General features: G+C 42.0%; 1 protein-coding gene across 1 annotated transcript in view; it reads right to left on the reverse strand.

Annotated features, from left to right (window-relative positions):
- ARFGAP3 (ADP ribosylation factor GTPase activating protein 3) overlaps positions 1-22,040 on the reverse strand; it is a 70,625-nt gene that overhangs the window by 44,828 nt on the left and 3,757 nt on the right. The window contains exons 2-5 of the mRNA XM_024214011.3: positions 17,197-17,315; positions 15,151-15,223; positions 6,742-6,873; positions 4,209-4,292 (exon numbers count right to left, since the gene is read on the reverse strand). Coding sequence (XP_024069779.1) covers positions 4,209-4,292; positions 6,742-6,873; positions 15,151-15,223; positions 17,197-17,315 — 408 coding nt within the window. The remainder of the gene's footprint in view (positions 1-4,208; positions 4,293-6,741; positions 6,874-15,150; positions 15,224-17,196; positions 17,316-22,040) is intronic.

The following is a 22,040-nucleotide window of genomic DNA, read 5'->3' on the forward strand; positions in this document are numbered from 1 at the left end:
TTTTACAGTATTTCTGTACTTATTCCACACTGGTTATTCCATTTTGACCAAGATGATATGCTACAGAAAAGCTGGACAGTTTATTTACTGCTCTACCCCCAAACTCTTCCCTTCTCTGTAGTCTTGCATCTCAAACTCTCTTAATGTTTTATTTTGGACATCGAGCTGCCATCTCATCTTTTCCTGGGAAACCCTCTCTTCTCCTTCTTGATAGAAAATTTCACTATCCTGCCCACCAGCCAGGCTTGCAACTTTGGCATAATTTATTATGCGCTCTCCCCACAATGCACCTGTCACCAACTCCTGCTTGTTGTTCTTTTACAACTCAAATTAATGCTTTCCTGCAACCCTATTGTCAAAATCACTGTAATGCCCTGATTATCTCTTGCAAGGACGACTGCCAACCTGCTCCTCTCTGGAGTCCCTCCTTTACAGGCCATCCAAAAACTTACTGTGAAAATCATCTTTTTCTCCTGTTCAGACCATGTCCCTTCACTATTTAAATTATTTTACTGACTTCCACGTCGAGTTCCAGGTTCTGGTCCTAAGCTTCAAGGATCTGTACAACTCTACTCCCATCTACAACTCTACTTCACCGTTTTCATTTCTTGCTCTCTTCTTTGGTTCTGCTCAAGTAATTATTAGCCCCTTTCTCCCACTCTTGTTTTCACCATCTTCCATGATAACTTTTATGCTTAGAAGTCTTCCACTTATTTTGCAGTCCCAGGAAAGATTGTCTTGTCACTAAGATACTGAATCGGAATTCAGGATAGCTAAGTTCAATTCTTGGCTTTGCCACAGAATATCTGGGTGATGTTGGGAAAGCAACTTAAACTCTGTGCCCTAGTTCTCTATCTATAAAATAAGGATATACTTCCCTACCTCACAGAGATATTAGAAGGATAAATGTATTAATGTTTGTGAGACACTCAGATACTAATGCTGACAGGGAACCACAAAATCATGCAGCCAGATGGATTTGAATCCCGCCTTAAAAAATTTCCGTGAAGCCTTACAAATACAATAAGAATTAATTAAAAAAATAATTTCAAGTGAAAATTGAGAAAAAATGTAAAAGAATTGTTTTCCATCGAAAATGCACTCTAAGAGCGGTACTGCCCCATTACTAAGGTTACGATTTAGTCACGGATATTTTTAGTAAAAGTCATGGACACGTCACGGTCAATAAACAAAAAATTACTGCCCGGGGCCATGGGCTGCGGCTGCTCCGGCCAGCCACCCAGGAACCGCTGCCCAGAGCCACGGCTGCTCTGGCCGGCTGCCCAGGGACCGCTGCTGGGGCCGTCGGAGCAGCGGCTGGTGTGGCTGTCCCCAGAGGTCACCTGAGCAGCTGGTCCCGGAGCCAGCTGCTTGGGCAACCCTTGGGTCAGCCAAACTGGCCCCTGCAGAAGTCACGGTGGTCACAGAATCCGCAACCTCCGTGACAGGCACGGAGCCCTACCCATTACTAACTGCTGACATCTCCCTTTCCTTAAACTCCCCAAAAAATTATACACACTGTAATCTTGCCATTTTCATTGTCATTTTTTAAGTAATTTAGCTAGTAAGCACTTGAGAGTAACTTTATTTGCCTATAAAGCACTGTGCACGCTATTATACTATAACAACTTTAATACCAATGTTAGTAAACTGACGAGGAATGGGCATTTTGCATATCAAGGGCTAGTCTGTCAGTACAGAATCATAGAAATAGAGGACTGGAAGAGACCTTGACAGGTCATCTAGTCCATTCCCCTGCACTGATCTATTTTTAAAAACCTCCAATGACGGAGATTTCACAGCCTCACTAAGTAATTTGTTCCAGTGCCCTTACAGTTAGGAATTGTTTCCTAATGTCTAACCTAAATCTCCTTTGCTGCAAGTTAAGCCCATTACTTCTTGTCCTGTCCTCAGTGGATAAGGAGAACTTATCACCCTCCTCTTAATAACCAACTTCTATGTATTTGAAGACTGCTACCACATCCCCACACTCAGTCTTCTCTTCTCCAGACAAACCAAACCAAATTGTTGTCAATCTTTCCTCGTATGTCATGTTGTCTAGACCTTTAATCATTCTTGTTGCTCTCCTCTGGACTTTCTCCAAATTTGTCCACATCTTTCCCAAAGTGTGGTGCCCAGAGCTGGAGCAACACTCCAGCTGAGGCCTTATCAGAGCTGAGTAGAGTGAAAGAATTACTTCTCGGGTGTTGCTTACAACACTTCTACTAATACATCCCAGAATGATGTTCGCTTTTTTTGCAACAGTGTTACATTCTTGACTCATACTTAGTTTGTGATCCACTATAACCTCCAGGTCATTTCTGCCTTTCCTAGCCAGTCATTTCCCATTTTGTATTTGTGCAATTAATTATTTCTTCCTAAGTATAGTACTTTGCATTTGTCCTTATTGAATTTAATCCTATTTGTTTCAGATCATTTCTCCAGTTTGTCAAGATCATTTAGAATTCTAATCCTGTCCTCCAAAATGCTTGCAACCCCTCCCAGCTTGGTATCCTCTGCAAACTTTGTAAGTGTAAGCTCTATGCCATTATCCAAATCATTTTTGAAGATATTGAATAGAACCAAACCCAGGATAGATCCCTGCGGGACCCCACTCAATATGACCTTCCAGCTTGACAGTGAACCATTGATAACTGCTCTCTGAATACGCTTTTCCAACCACCTTATAGAAGGTTCATCTAGGCTATATTTCTACAATTTGTTTATGAGAAGGTCATGTAAGACAATATCAAAAACCTTGCTAAAGTTAAGATATCACACCCATTGCTTCCTCTTACCCTACCCAGAAGGTTTGTTACCCTGTCAAAGAATGATATTAGGTTGGTCTGACATGATTTGTTCTGACAAATCCATGTTGACTGTTACTTATCTTATTTTATTCTAGGTGCTTACAAACTCATTATTTGCTCCATTATCTTTCCATACAGAAGTCAAGCTGATGTCTATAATTTCCTGGTTTGTCCTTATTATCCTTTTTATAGCTAGGTACTATATTTGCCCCTTTCCGGTCCTCTGGGATCTCTCTGATCTTCTACAAGTTCTCAAAGATAACCACCGATGGCTCAGAGTTCTCCTCAGCCAGTTCCTTAAGTATTCTAGGATGTATTTCATCAGGCCCTGCCGACATGAACACATCTAACTTGTTTAAATTATTCTTAAGTTGTTTTTTTCCTGTTTTAGCCTCAGATCCTACCTCATTTACACTGATATTTGCTATGGTAGTCATCCAGTCACTGCTAATTTTACTGGGGAAAACTGAAACTGACCATTGCTGTTTCTCTTATCGTCATTCTCTCCCCATTTAGAAATATGCTTGAACCTTGTGAAAGGTTCTTTGTCTCTTTGGGCATTCTATTATGGCAATACTTGACATTGCTTGTAATAATATCAAGCTACTACAAATTTAAGATCATAGCTGCTAAAACTGCTTTCTAATCCAGGCATCTGGATTTTTCTAACAGATTTATTTGGGCATAAGCTTTTGTGGGTAAAAAACCTCACTTCTTCAGATGCATCTGAGGTTTTTTACCCATGAAAGCTTATGCCCAAATAAATCTGTTAGTCTTTAAGGTGCCACCGGACTCCTTGTTGTTTTTGTGGATACAGACTAACACGGCTACCCCGATACTGGATTTTTCTGTTACCATACTCCCCAGGCTACTGAAGCTCTAACAACTGAACTGAATGTTGCCTCTATCACTTCCATGTGAAATTGTAGAAAGGTGCATCAGGCACAGAAGAAGTGAGGCAGACTAAAGTTTCAGCTGAAAAGGTGAACTAAAATTAAAAGAATAGTGACAGCATGAAGTACAATACTTTAGCTCTTATAAAGATCAAATAAGTATTCTGGAGATTCTATTTTTTCAGAGAAATTTCCACTTACAAATTTTTGCTAGGAGCTATTGTACCTGTATTGATTTACTATAAATTTATGGTAGATTTAATTAGTTATAATGTTTTGATCTCGTCTGACAAATTTACTGTGACTAAAAGTACAGCATCTATGGATCACAAAATAAATAGGGAAGTAGCTTCAACCCAAATGTTGTCAGACTAGCATCATTCCTACAAAAAAGTTGTGTTTCAGAGATTAGTATCTAACTATCACAAAGTATACATTTAACAACACTGAGACAGTAAGCACTTGAAAAGACTAATGTAAGAATTATGTACAGCATATTCTATACCTTCAGAGAAGCATGTGATGCAAAAAAATCCTCCTCTTTTTGCTGGGGTGACACAGGCGGAATTCCACAGCCATCGATCCACAACTAGAAAAAAAAACATCTTATGATCAGAGCTTCAACTTCCATCTGAGATTACACAAATATATTTAAAAATTCTTCCAAATATATAGGACAAAAATGAAAGTTTTTTTTAAAAACTAAGACTTAAATTGATCATACGGACAATGCCAGATTCTTGACACAGCTTTGTGTCCCAGAGGCAACACATTTCATTTTCCACATTGTCTGCTGTCCCACTTCAATAACTGTCCAAGGCTGGTTCTCTTTTCCCACTTGTTACCTGAAGCAGCAGTGTTCTGAACCTTTTTAATAAAAACAAGAATTGAAAAAATGGTCTTTTAAGTGTTGATGTAGTACAGGGATCAGCAATCTTTGGCACGTGGCCCGCCAGGGGAAGAGGTGCGGGACGAGGGATGTGCTGGCCACCGCTTCCCGCAGCCCCCATTGGCCTGGAGTAGCGAACCGCGGCCAGTGGGAGCCGTGATCAGCCGAACCTGCGGACGCGGCAGGTAAACAAACAGGCCTGGCCCGCGTGCCAAAGGTTACCGATCCCTGATGTAGTGCTTGCAAAACCTGAAGTGCTCATTATAATGTAATGAAAATGTAGCATTTGATTGCGATTAACAAACATACTTTGAACTAAATAATAAAAATAGGTTTTAGAGTTTCAACAATTTGATTCGTATTCAACATTCCTTACATCACATACCTATTATATATGCCATAATTATATGTACAATTTTAAACTGAATTGTTCAAAAGTTCAAAGATACATTGTTTTCCTTAAAAAATTCAGAATCTCAAAAAATTATTGATCATGGTGCAGGTGTATCTATGCTATATGCAATTTAAAAAAGCCACCAAGTACCTTAAGTAGCAATCTAAGATGATTACAGGAAAGCATAAGGTAATGTTTAAAAAATAACTTTTCAGGCTAGCTACCTGCTGATTTTCCCAGATAAAATACATGGGGAGGGAGGTTGTTATTGTTGTTTTTTAAGCCCATTTGATTTTTAAATGAATCTTTCTTTTCCCACTGTGAAAAGCAGTTTCCCTCCAGACTGTTGAATTCTTCCTAGGAAAAATGCCTCACTGTGAACTTTGTGGGCAAATGTTGTTTGAACCGTTTAACAGCCCTGGAACTTGATCCGATAAGATAAAACCATTTTTTTTTTCAAATATCTCACAGCTATCTATGTTTTTCCCCCTAATATTCCTATTCTGCATCAGAGTATAACAATCAAAACACAAGACTGTTAGACGACAACTGGAAAAAGCCTTCCAAACTTTCTCAACATGGCTTAGCCCTACTTTGAAGGAATCCTCCCACTCACTCCCAAGAATAAGAGGGTGACAAAGTTTCCATCACTTTTAAGGGCTCAATTGGCACGGTACTGATATTTAACTCCCCATTGATTTTGAAAGAAGGCTGAAGGCTTTCGGCATGTTGCAGGACCTTGCAAGTCAGGGCTTTAATCCTTTGCCTGCACCCTGAGATAATTGATAAGAAAGTCATTTCTCATGGTAGTTTGAATTTTGTGGACTAGAAAACTAACATACTAGCAGTCTATTCCATAAAGGTCACCGAATAATAAGTTGGTAGTAACTTTACTTCTATACTAGCTTGAGCAGGATTTGAGCCAGTGACCCAGAGAAAGAAAGTTCCCATATCATTACCAAGCCCCAAAAGTATTTTTTAAAGTATGCATTTCATAACCCTTGCTGACCATCCCTTTTTGTACTATTTTCACCTGCTCTATTAACGGATAGGGGATCAACTCCAGAAGAAGCAAAATACATACACTTTACAAAAAAAATACTGACACTTTTTGCATTAAAGTTACATAAATTCATAAATATGTTAATCCATAACTACAATAATTGTAATTAAAAACAATAAAAATTACATCTTTTTAATGAAATCTGTAAGGTTTTTTCTAGCATTCATAACTATTAACACAGTAGTACTCATCTGATTAATCCAAAACTGTGTGACAATATTAGCTCACACTTGACTTTCTTAGCATTTCCCTCCCTCCGCAACTAACAAGATTAGTTTCACTACTTCACCTCCTAGCCCCACAGATTCACTGCAATTTGTATTTACTTAGCTACAAAAACAGACAAACATCACTCTACATTACATTTTGGCTACTGTTTAGAAATCTAAAATTACTTTGGAGCCAGGAAATCAATTATTTTATATTAAAATGAATGATCTAATGCAGGGGTCAGCAACGTTCGGCACGCGGCTAGCCAGGGTAAGCACCCTGGCGGGCTAGGCCAGTTTTATTTACCTGCTGACGCGGTAGGTTCGGCCGATCGCGGCCCCCACTGGCCGCGGTTCGCCGTCCCGGGCCAATGGGGGCGGCGAGAAGCGGCAGGTAAATAAAACTGACCCGGCCCTCCAGGGTGCTTACCCTGGCGAGCTGCGTGCTGAAAGTTGCTGACCCCGATCTAATGCATTACTTACATCAGTACCATGCTTCCTTGTTGCTTGTGTTGCAAGATATTTAATCTTTTCCCTGTAAAGTTGCGCACCACGACTATTGTACTTGGCATTGGTGTCATTTGTTATGCACCCATGTTGTTGGAAAAATGCAGACTATAAAAATAAACAAAAACATGCATATTATGAGAAACAGAATTAAACATTTGTGTGGTAGAACAAGGCAATTTTAAATGGTTAGATGCCAAATAATTTTATTTTAAAAATTACTAACATTTATATATTTTATTGGACCAGCTTCTGTTGGTAAGAGAGACAACAGAAGTTGGTCTAATAAAAGATATTACCTCAACCTCTTTGATTCTCTAATATCTTGGAACCAACATGGCTACATCATCACTACATGCAAAAATATTTAGTCCAAAGAAACAAGAAATTATAGGCCAGCTCTCATTACTTGTTTCTTTTACTGCCAAATCATGGAAAACCAAAAATCAAAACATGGAATTATTGATATAGTCTATTCATGAGATTATCTATGGGGATGTGACTCCATTTTAGACACAAGATTTATAAAAGAACCCCTACAGGACACCATGATTAAAAACCAAGCAAAATAATCACACAGTTATTAACCATGGCTATTTTATTATTAAAAAATGGAAAAGAAAATATTAAACAAAACAACCCAAATGATCAGAGATTGTAACTGAAGTAACCACTTTCTCTATGCCTCTCTGTGGAGAGCTTTTAGCAGAGATTACACCTTTGACAGTGCCATCTGTGGGTCATTCTTCATTTAGCCCTGGTCTACACTACAGGGTTAGGTCGAATTTAGCCACGTTAGGTCGATTTTATAATGAATACAAAAGCAACCCCGTTCCGTCGACCTAAAGGGCTCTTAAAATCGACTTCTGTACTCCTCCCCGGCGAGGGGAGTAGCACTAAAATCGACCTTGCTGGGTCAAATTTGGGGTAGTGCAGATGCAAATCAACATTATTTGCCTCCGGGAGCTATCCCAGAGTGCCCCAATGTGATCGCTCTGGACAGCACTTTCAACTCCGATGCACTAGCCAGGTACACAGGAAAAGCCCCAAGAACTTTTGAATTTCATTTCCTGTTTGGTCAGCGTGGTGAGCTCAGCAGCACAGGTGACCATGCAGCCCCCCAGAATCGCAAACAAGCTCCAGCATGGAGCAAACAGGAGACACTGGCTTTGATTGCTGTATGGGGGGAAGAATCTGTGCAGGCAGAACTCCGATCAAAAAGAAGAAATGCAAATATATATGCCAAAATTGCACAGAGCATGATGGACAGAGGCTACAACAAGGACACACAGCAGTGCCTCGTGTGTCAAGGAGCTCAGGCAAGCCTACCAAAAGACAAAGGAGGCAAACGGTCACGCTGGGTCAGAGCCCGATACATGCCGCTTCTATGATCAGCTGCATGGCATTCTGGGGGGGACTTTACCACTACCCCACCACTGTCCGTGGACACCTGCAAGGGGGGAGTCTCACGCAACACGGAGGATTTTGTGGATGATGAGGAGGAGGAGAATGTGCAGCAGGCAAGCGGTGAATCTGTTCTCCCCGGTAGCCAGGACCTTTTCATCACCCTGGAGCCAATACCCTCCCAAGGTGGGAGCCTCAACCCTGAAGGCGGAGAAGGCACCTCTGGTGAGTGCACATTTGTAACTAGAGTAGAGGGTTTAAAAGCAATAGTGTTTAATGTCTGATTTGCCCTGAAGACTTGGGATGCATTCGCAGCCAGTACAGCTACTGGAAAAGTCTGTTAACGTGTCTGGGGATGGAGCGGGAATCCTCCAGGGACATCTCCATGAAGCTCTCCTGGAGGTACTCTGAAAGCCTTTGCAGAAGGTTTCTGGGGAGGGCTGCCTTATTTCGTCCTCCACAGTAGAACACTTTACCACGCCAAGCCAGTAGCAAGTAGTCTGAAATCATTGCAGCACAAAGCATGGCAGCAAATGGTCCTGGGTTTTGGTCGCATTCAAGCAACATTCGGTCTATATCTTTCTGTGTTAGCCTCAGTAGAGTGATATCATTCATGGTCACCAGGTTGAAATAGGGGATTTTTTGTAAGGGAACAGTAAAAGGACCCCGTTCATGCTGGGCTGTTTGCGCTTGGCTAAAAGAGATCATCCCCGAGAATAGCCATGCAGAAGGGGGAAGGGATCGTCCCAAACAGCCACCCGGAGGGGGGAGGTGTGTGCTGCACATCCACCCGAAAACTGTAGCCCCTCCTTTTAAATGGCAAACCCAACCGGCATTGCTTGCTATGGGAAAGGAGGGTGCTGCAGTTTGAAAACATTCCCACATGTTGTGAAGGTGTTAGAAGCCAAACCCGCGTACCCTTTGGCTTACCATGGCGGCCTGGAAACTAAATTCTGTTGCCCAGTCATGTGTGCTGTGTCACCATACCGGCAGGCGCTCAATATAAAAGGCAAAATACGACCTTGTACCTAAAGCACATGTGCTGTCTGCTGTGAATTGCTTGATTCACTGTGAAAGAGTCTCCCTTTTGTTCTCAGAAATGTATCATCTTAAATTTTACTCTCCCTTTTTATCCCCCCGCAGGTGCAAATGTTTCTAGAAGGTGAAAAAAATGCACTCGCGATTACATGTTTTCTGAGCTCATGCAGTCCTCCCGCACTGATAGGGCACAGCTGAATGCATGGAGGCAATTAGTGGCAGAGTCCAGGAAAGCATTAAGTGAGCGCGATGAGAAGAGGCAGGATGCAATGCTGAGGCTAATGGGGGAGCAAACGGACATGCTCAGGCGTCTGGTGGAGCTGCAGGAAAGCCAACAAGAGCACAGACCACTGCTGCATCCACTGTACAACTGCCTGCCCTCCTCCCCAAGTTCCATATCCTCCCCACCCAGATGCCCAAGAACGCAGGGGCGGAGGCTCCGGGCACCCAGCCACTCGACTCCAGAGGATGGCCCAAGCAACAGAAGGTTGTCATTCAAACAGTTTTGATTTGTACTGTGGCTACAATAAGCAATGTGGCCTTGTGCTTCCCCAGACTAGCTTATCAGTTCTCCCTTTTTTTTTAATTAATGTAGAAAGAATGCATGGTTTCAAAACAATAATGACTTTATTTCCTTTGCCAGCTGTGATCGAAGGGGAGAGGGTGGTTGGTTTACAGGGAATTAAAATCAACAAAGGGGGTGGGTTTGCATCAAGTAGAAAAACACACAACTGTCACACCGTAGCCTGGCAAGTCATGAAACTGGTTTTCAAAGCCTCTCTGATGCACAGCGCGCCTAGCTGTGCTCTTCTAATCGCCCTGGTTCTGGCTGTTCAAAATTGGCAGCCAGGCGATTTGCCTCAACCTTCCACCCCGCCATAAATGTCTCCCCCTTACTCTCACAGATATTATGGAGCACACAGCAAGCAGCAACAACAATGGAATATTGGTTGCGCTGAGGCCTAACCTATTCAGCAAACAGTACCAGCGAGCTTTTAAACGTCCAAAGGCACATTCTACCAACATTCTGCACTTGCTCAGCCTATAGTTGAACTGCTCCTTACTACTGTCCAGGTTGCCTGTATATAGCTTCATGAGCCATGGGAGCAAGGGGTAGGCTGGGTCTCCAAGCATAACTATTGGCATTTCAACATCCCCAACGGCTCTGGCTTTTTGGCCGCCCAAAAAAAAAAAAAAAAAAAAAAAAAACCTGCGGCACGGCTGGAGCGCGGGTGCAGGGGGACCAGCTGGGGGGAAGGGGGAGAGAGCGGGCGGGAGAGAGAGAGAAGGGGGCGGCCAGGGCTACAGCAGGGGCGCTGCCACGCGGCCCCTCCCGCTGCGCCGCTTCCTGCCGCCTGCCACGAGGGCTCCGCTCCGGTCGGCGGGGAGGGAAGGAAGAGGACTGCCCTGCAGGGCGCTCTGGTTCTCCGCACCGCCGCCCCCTACAGGGCGACCAGAGTGGAACAAGAACAACAACAACAAAAAAGCAGCCGTGCCGCCCTAGGATTGGGCAGAATGCCGCCTCCAACAATCTGCCGCCCCAAGCACCAGCTTGCTCAGCTGGTGCCTGGAGCCGGCCCTGTGTGGGGCCCCCTTGTGATTTTCTGCCCCTTCACCAACGCTTTACAACACATGGCTGTAATTTAGGTGGCAGGGGTCAGCACTGACCTCAGAAACTGCAAGCCTCAGGTGCTGGAAAGCAGCAGCAGCAATGGTGGGAGAAGGAAAATGTTGTGGTGGCCACCCGCCACTGCAAACAAACACACACACACACACACACACACACACACCCCTGTGCTGCCTCTGCCAAGGCGTGCAGTTTGGGAGAGGGAACACTGGTCTCCAACCTCCAGACAATGCCCATGTTACAAAGGGGAGGTGGCATGGCCCCCTGCCCACCTCTGGTCCCGCCATGGGTTGCCTACCCAATGCTGCAGATGGTGCAGTGCCCCTACCCGCAGGCCATACTCACCGTGGCTGGGACAGCAAAACAGTTCAATTAATACCTTGTAGAAATGAAAATGTTCAGCTTTACACTTGTGTGGATTCAGGGAAGTGATTTTTATATAGCAACTCTGCACTAGACCCTGGGTCTGCAAGGACAGTGGGTTCCTCTCTGCTTTGCATGGTTTACAGCTGAAAGTTTGGCATTCAGCTCTTCCTCCACACTGGCAGAGAGGCTCTCCCACATAAGATGAAGGCAAAAGAGGATGTGTGATGACATGTTTAATGAGATAATGAACGCCTCTGGGACAGTGGACACCGAACAGAGGACGTGGAGTATTCCGCTCTCTGAAAATCTGGACATAGACATTACGAGCAGGAGAGCAGCCCATGAGAATGAGTATGGCACTCAGCAGGAGATGCTGGGTATTCTGTAGAAACAGACAGACACGTAGAGGCATCTTGTTGACCTTCAAGAGAAACACCTGGAGTCTCGACTCCCTCTGCAGCCCCTGCAGAATAGCATTCCAACATCTCTGTACTCCCCGTTCCCCCCTCACACAGGTTCCAGTAGGCAAGGGGGGCCAATGCAATATCCCTTCCACTCAACCCCAGGGGAGGGTGCCAAGAATAACAGCCACATACACTGATGTATGACAGGCAAGGCCGCTGAGCTTTTAAAGATAAGATTAATATGTTTTCCCTCTCCCAATTTTGTTCCACCATCTTTCCCAGATTTAACTCTTTGTTAATCTTTCAGTGTCTATATGTGACGGTCAGTGACTAACCCTCTTGCAGTAAACTAAGAGGGGAGGTGTGACGCTCTGTACCTCGGGGGAACCCCCAGAACCCCCATGTTCATCCTTGTAAAATGATTGCGTGGTATCCAATGCAAAGTTTGTCATGTTGGGTGACTTCGGAAGGTTCATGATACACTGAGCATTGTTGTTATAGGTTATAATTTCATGTATATAGTTATTAGGCTGAAAATGTATCCTCTTGGCTTAAAATAAGCCCAGGAAAAAACTCTCCAAGAGCAGAGAGGCAGTTCACAACTCAGCAGGGCATGTATGGGACAAACCCAGCCCAGCCTCACAGGAACAAAGGTCGCTGGCCTAGGCAGCAACAAAAGAATTTGTTAGACTCTCGAGGGAGTCACCCCCCTTCCTTTGATCAGTTTGGAACCGCGATGAGGTAATGCTCACCTGACTATGGGGGGAGGGGAGCCAAGAGGGAAGAAAGGACATGATAAAAGGGGGAGACATTTGCCATGCTCTCCCTCTCTCTCTCTTCCACCTGCATCTACAGACACCACACCAAGTGACTGAAGCACTGATCAAAGGGGAGAGCCTGGCTGAAGGGCAACCAGCCAGTCTGTGGTGAGAAGAAGCATCTAAGTTTGTAAGGACACTGAAAGTGTTAAGATAAGCTTAGAATGCGTTTTGCTTTTATTTCATTTGACCAAATCTAACTTGTTTTGTTTTGACTTATAATCACTTAAAATTTATCTTTATAGTTAATAAATCTGTTTGTTTATTCTATCTGAAGCAGTGTGTTTGGTTTGAAGCATGTCAGAGTCTCCCCGTGGGATAACAAGCCTGGTGCATATCAATTTCTTTGCTAAATTGATTAACTAATATAAGCTTGCAGCGTCCAGCGGGCATAACTGGACACTGCAAGACGGAGGTTCCTAGGGTTGTGTCCGGGACCAGAGATATTGGCTAGTGTCATTTAGTTGCATCATCCAAGGAGCATCTTACATGCTAGAGGCTGTGCGTGAACAGCCCAGGAGTGGGGGGTCTCACAGCAGAGCAGGGTAAGGCTGGCTCCCAGAATCAAGGATTGGAGTGACCTAGCAGATCACCGGTCCAGATACCACAAGAGGGGAACGTCACACTATATCTGTGTGCAATAAAAGCAGGGCTTTGGAGCTGTGCTCTGGCTCCGCTCCAGCTCCAGGCAAAAACCTGCAGCTCCACTGCTCCAGCTCCAGGCTCTGCTCCAAAGCCCTGAATAAAAGTCCATGTCTTGAAAACAAAATCATCTTTATTAATTCGAAGCATGGGGGAGGAGAGAAGAGATGGGTCAGGGAAACTGAGGCACTAGGGTGGGAGATGTGCACGAGAAAGAAAAACAGCGGTCACAGCAGGGTTCAGACTATGGATAGGCACAATATAGAAAAGCAGGACACATTACTGTGGGTCATTACTAAAATGGGTTTCCAAAGCCTCCCTGAGACACATTGCTCCACGCTGAGCTCTTCTTATAGACCTGATATCTGGCTACTCAAAATTAGCAGACAGCCTATCCACCTCCAGGCCCCATCCCTGTGGAGTGGAGCAGGGACGGGAAGAGGCGGGCCTGGAGCATCCCCCTGCAAAATCAGCGCCTGTTCTTCTCCAGGGAAGCTGCCGCTGCAGCAGTGCTTCCTAGCGTCCTTGACTGCAGCGGACTGTGCCTGTGTGGGGTAAGCCAGGGGCACTTCCCAACAACAATACAGTACAGTACTGTACAGTATATAATGCCTTTTGTCTGCCCAAAAACAATTTCCCTGGAGCCTAACCCCCCGCATTTACATTAAATCTTATGGGAAAACTGGATTTGTTTAATATTGTTTCACTTAAAGTCACATTTTTCAGAAACATAACTACAACGTTAAGTGAGGTGCTACTGTATAGCTGAAGGCTGGATACAGAGTGTAACAGTTTCTAGAAAGGCTAACAAATCCAGCGACTGTGCTTCAGTCTTAATTGTAATAGGCTCTAAGCCCAAGATTTTCAAAACTGTGTGCCTAAAGTTAGACTCCTAAATACATATTTAAATGTCCAAATAAACTGCCAGTGATTTTAATGGAAACTTCTGGGTGCTCAGCACTATGAAAAACCTGGCCATTTATTCAGGCCTCTAAATATACAGTTACAAGCGTGACTTTAGGCACACAGTTTTGAAAATCTCAGCCTTAGTTACAAGAGAAAGCTATTCTGGGAAGAAGAAGAACCTCAGAAGACTATACTGATTTTCTAACTACCTTAGATATTTCTAGGGAGCTAATCACTGTGGTAGCTGAGGTTCAAGATTAAATTGCAACTACAGTAAAGAAATAGCAAAAATTAATAATATTCCGAAACAGGAGTTAGTAAAAAACAAAATTCATATGAAATAGATGACAATGCAATTTAACAGAATTTGAGTGCAACTATTACAGAAACCAAGTTACCTGGAAAATTTTTAGTTCATTAGCTATGGTATCGCAAATTTCAGACGGTAACTCATATTAGATCATTAATTTACAAGGGCCCCGTTGGTACCAACTGAATTGCATACAAGAATTCTTACTGTGTATTAGATGACAAAACACAAATTTTGAAGAGATATATTTTAGTATTTTCCCTTCACTATATCTGTATTCATTTAACTTTAAAAACTGAGCTTTGGCCAACAAAAAAAGCACATAGAAGAAAAAGTAAAAACTAACCTAATTATTTTGGGTATTTGCCATTTCTTTAAAAAAGACCTGCATTTTTGTCTTTTGATTTTCTTAGAATATTAGGATAGAAAATAACCAATAACATTTCATGCTTGTGTAATCTTTGAGCAGAGCAGATTCTTCCCTTCACTAAGGCCAAAACACATGGAAAATTCAAAGTAACTTATTGTATTTTGCTAGAATTCTAAGAGAGAGACACATTTATTGGTCTTATGCCTTTGAAGTCTGTGCAAATCTCTTGAAACAGCACACACATTTGTCATGACCCCATTTCCATATAAACTAGTTTCTTCCCTACAGGATGTATAAAGTTTTAGGAGTGCAGCTGTTAATTCATTATTTTAACTTGAAACACACAAAAAATACACAAATATTCTAGGGGGCTGTGGAGTTAACTCCTTCATCCCTGAATTCTTCACTAACACATGAAATGAGCAATAAAGCTAAGTGTGAAGCTGTTAAACATAAAAAGCAAATACTTGAAATAAGAAAAACCTTTCTAATATACTTACGGCATTAGCATTTCCTCCTATTTGCATGCATCTCAACTGAAACCAAGACCAGTTGGAATCTAATTCCGTAGATCTAAGCAGAGGAAACATTTTAAATGTTATTTTCAAAAACAATTTTAAATACATCTTTTAAAAGTTGTTTTAAGAAAAACTAGAAGTTTGTAATAAATATTACAGTTCAAAACTTGTATTATTGTACACAAAACCCCTACACTAACTCAAGGCATGTCAACACTACAAACTTAAGTTAAGTTGACATACAGCCACTGCAGTAATTACTGCAGTTTTTCACGTCCACACTACCTTCCTTCTGTCGGTGGTGCGCGTCCTCACCAGGAGCACTTGCACCGACTTCAGAGGGGAAGTGGAGTTATTAGGTTGGTGCAGTATGGAATAACTTGTAGGCATGGGGATCCAGTACTGTTTTACTGAGGACAAAATTAAAGGGTCTACTCAGGACAGTCCCAAGAATCGAAGTACCTTTTGGGCTGTCCATAAAACTCATGCATAGCCTTAGGTAAGGCAAGGTTAGCAAAGAATTTCTCCCAGGACTCTAATTAACTCTTCAGTGTCTAAGGTCTAGTCTACACTAAAAAATATTTAATAGCATAGCTGCACCTGCAAACTCCCCTAGTGTAAGATGCAGCTTATACAGGCAAAAGAGTGCTCTCGCTAGCATAGCTTACACCAGTTGACTGAACGAAATAAGCTATATCAGTAAAAGAACTTTTTTGCTCCTATAATTGCATCTACACAAAGGCTTTAGCTGGTATAAAAATGTTTAAAATAAAAAAAACAAAAATAAAAAAATCACACTTCTAACCACTTTTATTATATCAGCAAAAGTTTTAAGTGTAGACCTAGGCTATGTGAATAGGGAAAGCTACATTAGGCTTCTGCCTGGGTTTAAAGTTTTTCCAATTACAAAAGTCAAAAAAGAAAATGAAAACTGCAGGCAATATGGTGGAGGTCCTGACACAATAAAACTCCCTTTCCAAATATTTACATTTGTGCCTATGTATGAGAATATAACACTTTGACAATCTCATTCCTGCAAAGATAATCACCTAGGCTAGGTCTACACTACAGCGAACTTCCGACCTAAGATACGCAACTTCAGCTACGTGAATACCGTAGCTGAAGTTGCGTATTTTAAGTCGGCTTACCTGGCGGTGAGGACGCGGGAAAGTCGACCGCTGCCGCGCTGCCGCCGACTCCGCTACCGCCTCTTGTCGAGGTGGAGTTCCGGAGTCGACGGTAGAGCCATCAGGGATCGATTTTACCGCGTCCTCACGAGACGCGGTAAGTCGATCCCCGATAAACCGATTGCTACCCGCCGGATCGGCGGGTAGTGAAGACGTAGCCCTAGTTTTTGTGAAGGTTCCTTCAATATTCAAAGGCAGGGAAAATGACACCTGTTACCAATTTTCCACATTTTTCATTTTATCAGGGAAAGCAAGTATCATCTCACCTGCTACCACAATGAAGAGACTATGGTGCCATATTTCACTATTACAGGTTTAAAGACAGAGGCATACCCTCCTTTTAAACATTTCTGATGCATGTACCCATGAAAGAATACTCAGTACCTTGTAACACAAAGCTAAAGATGGCAAACAACCTTTACACAATGCTGCAGAAATCTGGCTCAATCTTGATATGGAAGAACCATAAAGATGAGAGAATTAAGTTCAATTTCACGCCTGTTCAAATCTTCATTTTCTGCAAGGAAGTTTGAACAAGGCTGCCAACAAGGGACTTAATTATCTTTGTACCACAGCTTGTGCAATGTGAACACGTGCACAATAGGAACTCTACTGAGACTCTCTCCTCTCTCATTTATCTAGTTCCCAAATACACAGCAGATAACTTGCAGCCAGTACTATCATGAGATGGATGTGAACCAGTAACTTAGAATGAAAAGCTCATTCCCTCATTAATAAGTGTCCACAATAAAAGCCTCTGAAGAACCACATAATGTCGTGACAGAAATACTGGAAACAAATCTTACCACTTATTTAGCATAGAATCATACTAACTACTTACCGAATGAAACTCAAGTGAACACCAAGTGATCGATGGGTCCCTGAGCAATCAATACAAAGAAAAACACCATATGTTATGCTTGCCCAGCTAGGATTTTTGGCTCCACAGTCAAAACACACCTAAAAAAGATAAATTAACAAATAAATTAATCAATTCCCACTAAAAGATACTTTTTGACTAATACCTATGTAGTGCTTAGCATTTTAAAATTAATCCCCAGACCACAGGTTGACTAGTTCATTTTATATTATCCCTACTTTATAGATGGGGAAACAAACTGAGGTTAAGCAACTTGCCCAACTCTCACAACTAATCTGGAGCACGCAGTATTAGACATCTGAAATTCCCGGCTCAATCCACTATCTTCTAAGGAACTCCTAAATTCAACATATTTAATGACAAAGTAGTAACTTCCACTCATACGAACACTTACTAATTCCATCTATTTAGAATGTAAGCAGCTACATAGATTAGAAGATACTTGGGACTGAGAATTTGTCTTCGTGCATACCTGCAGTGCATCTAGCACACTGCTGGCAACATACAAATAGATATATTATAGAATCTTAACATCATAATGTTCAATTTGTTCAAAATATTTGTGAAAAGTGTAACACACTTCCTCGCAATCAACTTATGCTATCAGCCATTTAGTTTTTATATTCTAAAGTTTTTGTGTTTAAAAGAGACAAGCGACATGCACATTTAAGAGAACTCATATCAAAATAGCCCAAGAATAAGTTTGTTATAACTCATTCTATATTACTAAAAACAACAAGTGTTTAAGGAATAGCATTTCAAGGACATTCCGGTAATAAATGATTCAGATAACATGTGTCTAATACCAACTGGGTCTATTCTCTTCTCAATGAGTTTATGTAGCATCAGTTAATATTGCTGGTAACAATGTCCCACATGCTTTCCTTTTCCCCTGTAGATGCAAAGCGGTCCTGACAGCAAAACCAGTATGGTAAGCATTCTTCCCATGTATTGCTTAACCCAGCTCTCTGTGGCTCCTAATGTGTCTGTTTGGGAATAGAGCCAGAGGATCTGTTACACTGATCCTCTGGTTCCCCATAACATAGAAATGAGCAGGCAGAAGTGCCACATAGCCACTCTTTTGCCTGAAGGAAGGATCCTTTGCATCCATTCAAGTTATGCAGGATTTGGGCCTGTGCATCTATTTTCAGGATCTGCATGGAAAAATTAGTTCAGTTTCATATTTCAGCTTTCATGTTTTGTTTCAGTAATCCTGACTTATTTTTTGGTGGCTGAGGGAAGTGAGCCCTCACACTCAACTTGATGGCATTTCTCTGTCTGTAACATAACTTTTGAACTTCAATTCTAAGATTATAGGGAATGTTCTAGGCATCAGTGGGCATAACTCTGTACAGATCTTGGTGAAAAACAGAAGAGGAATATGGGGCACAAACAGAGGCCTTTGCATCTGGTTAGCAAATGCAGCAGCTCCTACCACCTCAGGAGTATGTCTATAGATAAAGGACTGGTTAATGGCAGCCACAAACACATTCAGCATAATACCCCACACCTCAGCTCTGCCCATCCTTCCAACAGAGTTTACAGTAACACTACCTTGAATGACTTGTCTCCCAGACAGACCGTTGTAAGAATGGTGAAAGGAACATGGGGGATAGGGGTGTACAAAGAGCTCATTGCAAGGGAAGAATAATTGGGGTTACATTCTAAATAGATGGAATGAGTACGTGTTCGTATGAGTGGAAGTGACTGACATGGGGGGAAAAGGAGTACGCAGAGCCCCTAGCATGGACAGGAGGAGGAAATGGGGGAGGGGGGAGAGGAACTTAGAGCCCTTATTATAATGAGGAGAATGGGGGACAATGGTATGGAGGGAGGGGACCCTGGGAAAACACAGAGCTTCTGGCATGGTAGGAAAGGAGGGAAATGTGGAGGCACACAGAGTCCTTAGCATAGGGGGAATGTGGAGGCAAAAAAGCCCTTGGCATTATGGTAGGGGGAATGAGAGACAGGGAAAACACAGAGCCCCTGGCACGGTGGGAAAGGAGGTAATGAGGGGGCTGACATAGACCCTGGCTTTGGGGGAGGAGGGTTGCAGGGAGTCCCTGAAACAGAGGAAGATGGGATGGGAGACTAGCACACAGGAAGCTTGTGGGAGGAGTAAATGGGGGAACACAAAAAGCCCCTGATGTGTGCAATGCTCTCAGCCTTCAGAAGCAACAAAGTTTACAGATCTTTTTCCTTTAAAACATTTACTGCAAATAGACTAAGTCCTAATCTACACTTAAAAATTAGATCGACCTAGCTATGTTGCTCAGGGCTGTGAAAAGTTTCACACCCTGAGTGCCAAAGTTAGGTCAACCTAAGCCCTGCTGTAGAAGCAACTAACTAGACAGAAGAATTCTTCCCTCAACCTAGCTACAGTACTGCCTCTCGGAGAGACGGATTAACTACATCAGTGTAAAAATCCCTTCTGTTGATGTAGGAATTGTCTACTCTGCAGCACTATAGCAGCACAGCTGCAGCACTGTAGCTGTTCTGCTGTAGAGGCTGCAGTGCAGACATGCCCTTAATTATGCCACATTATAAAAAAATCTTGCTATCAGCACAGACTTAATGTCCAAAACTCATCTCCTCTTTTTTTTAATAATCCCAAATTATAATAAAAAATATTTTAAATATTAGCCTGGTCTTCCTTCCCTCTCCTCCCCCCCGCAATTTCTTCTAACTGAAGGAAAGAAAGTGTTCATACTCTTGGACTGAAGCTAATAAGATCAACCTGCTTGTTTCTAAACATGAGACACCAGAATATACTTACAGCTCTATTCTGGGTCCTAGACTCTAACAATCTACCCCAGTGAACATAGGAGAAAAATATCTGAATGTCAGGAAGTGGTTATGTTTAAACAACAAAGTGTTTAAAAAGTTCAACATAATAAGTAGTCCAAAATATTGCATTTTTCTATGTGATTTATAAACATTTGTTCTCTTATAGCTTTCTTGATTGCATCATCTTGTAAATTTGACTGCCACAGTGCAGTGAAGTTCAGTGTCTTTGCTGGTGCAGGATCTAGCTCTAAATGAACTGGCTATTTTACTGTGTCCTCTGTGAAAATTCACAGTATGAAATCACGCATCATTTGTAAATAGTTGGGTATACAGAAACAATGTATATACTACTTTCTGAAGTCTGCTATTTTGTAGACACTGCATCTTAGGTATTATGCACTGTGCACACCACTGTTGCAGAAGTAGAATTGTCCACCTCATTAAAACAATATTCACATTCATTTTACTCAGCATTCTGAACTCTTTTTTTATTCTCAACTTGCATGAACTGCGACAGGAAATTAATATAAATTTTAATTAGAACTAGCATTTCTGAAATAGTTTATGAAATCATTTCCACCTAAAAACAGAGCAGGGGTATTCCCTACACTGTTTTAGGTGCAGGTATTTGTCAATACCAGCAAGGAAAGCAGAATCCTGATCCTAAATTCTAGCAGGCAATTAAAGCAGAAAATCATTCGCAGTTACTTTATTTCGAGTTTTGCTTGTAATACTGTTTCTACTGCATTGATTTTGAATGTTAAAATATTTTTTAAAGGAAGCTTTTCTGTTCATCAACTTAATAGTCATTTTTGAAAAATCAAGCGTCAGCTAATTAGCATGTTTGCATCAGAGAACAGATAACTCAGATAAACTCTTTAGTGTCTTGCAACATGCATTTATTAAACCAGTACTCACACAGTACCATCTCTGTATATATAATGATATATACCACTACCAGATACGGAAATGCACTAAATATAGCCCTAAGAGATTTTGGTGAGTGTGGCACTTAAGGAGTTGAGCAGATTAACTGAATTCAGCACTGACCCCTCTGAGTAATGTCCTCTCTAGATATATTAATTTTAAAACAATACAATTAACTTATATATCAAACTACAGTGTTGATAAATAATCTATTTTGACTGTTACAAAACTTTTGCTCAGGCAATTAATTCTGATCTTTTAGTGAAGCATTGTCAATAGGCACTGTACTATACACAAAAATAAAGACAGCCCATGTTTAAAGAGATTAGTTATCCCCTAATTTATAGCATTGAACAATGACACAAAAATTACAAACACCAGCTGCTTTGATGTTTTTTTAATTTACTGACCTTTCAAAAATTATAGTCATATATTTAGCTGAAAGGATTACTTAATTATACAAAAATTTTAAGATTTAGGTCTACACTAGAAATCTTACAGCGGAACAGCTGTACCAATGCAGCTGCGCCACTAAGATCTCTCATGTGGCCGCTCTATGCCGACAGGAGAGAGCTCTCCCGTCGACATAATTAAACCACCCCCGAAGAGTGGCGGTAGCTATTCGCATTACGCACACTACCACTTATGCGGGCAAAATTTATGTTGCTCAGGGGAGTGTTTTTTCACACTCCTGAGTGACATAAGTGGTAGTGTAGACATGGCCTTACTAACTGAAGATAAAGGGTACTAGTGAAAAGTTCTAAGACTACAAAGAAACCTATCAAATATCTATAGGGTAGTTTCCTTCTATCCTTTTTGGTAAAAGGGAAAATTTTCAGTTCTCACCTCAGCATAGACACAACCATAAACCAGGTAGCAAGTCAGATTCCGTCTCAGCAGACTAGGGCCAGGTATCTACTACAATCTTTTGGCGGCATAGCTGTGTTGGTCAGGGGAATGATAAGATGTGATCTGTGACCAACATAACTGTCAGCAAAAGCCTCTAGTATAGATGCAGTTTTCCCAATACAGCTTATTTTGCTCGGGGGTGGGAGGGCTGTAATAAATTGTGTCAACAATACCCAAGTTCT

Source organism: Terrapene carolina, unplaced genomic scaffold (assembly GCF_002925995.2).
Source record: "Terrapene carolina triunguis isolate 2854851 unplaced genomic scaffold, T_m_triunguis-2.0 Scaffold112, whole genome shotgun sequence".
Taxonomy (NCBI): domain Eukaryota; kingdom Metazoa; phylum Chordata; order Testudines; family Emydidae; genus Terrapene; species Terrapene triunguis.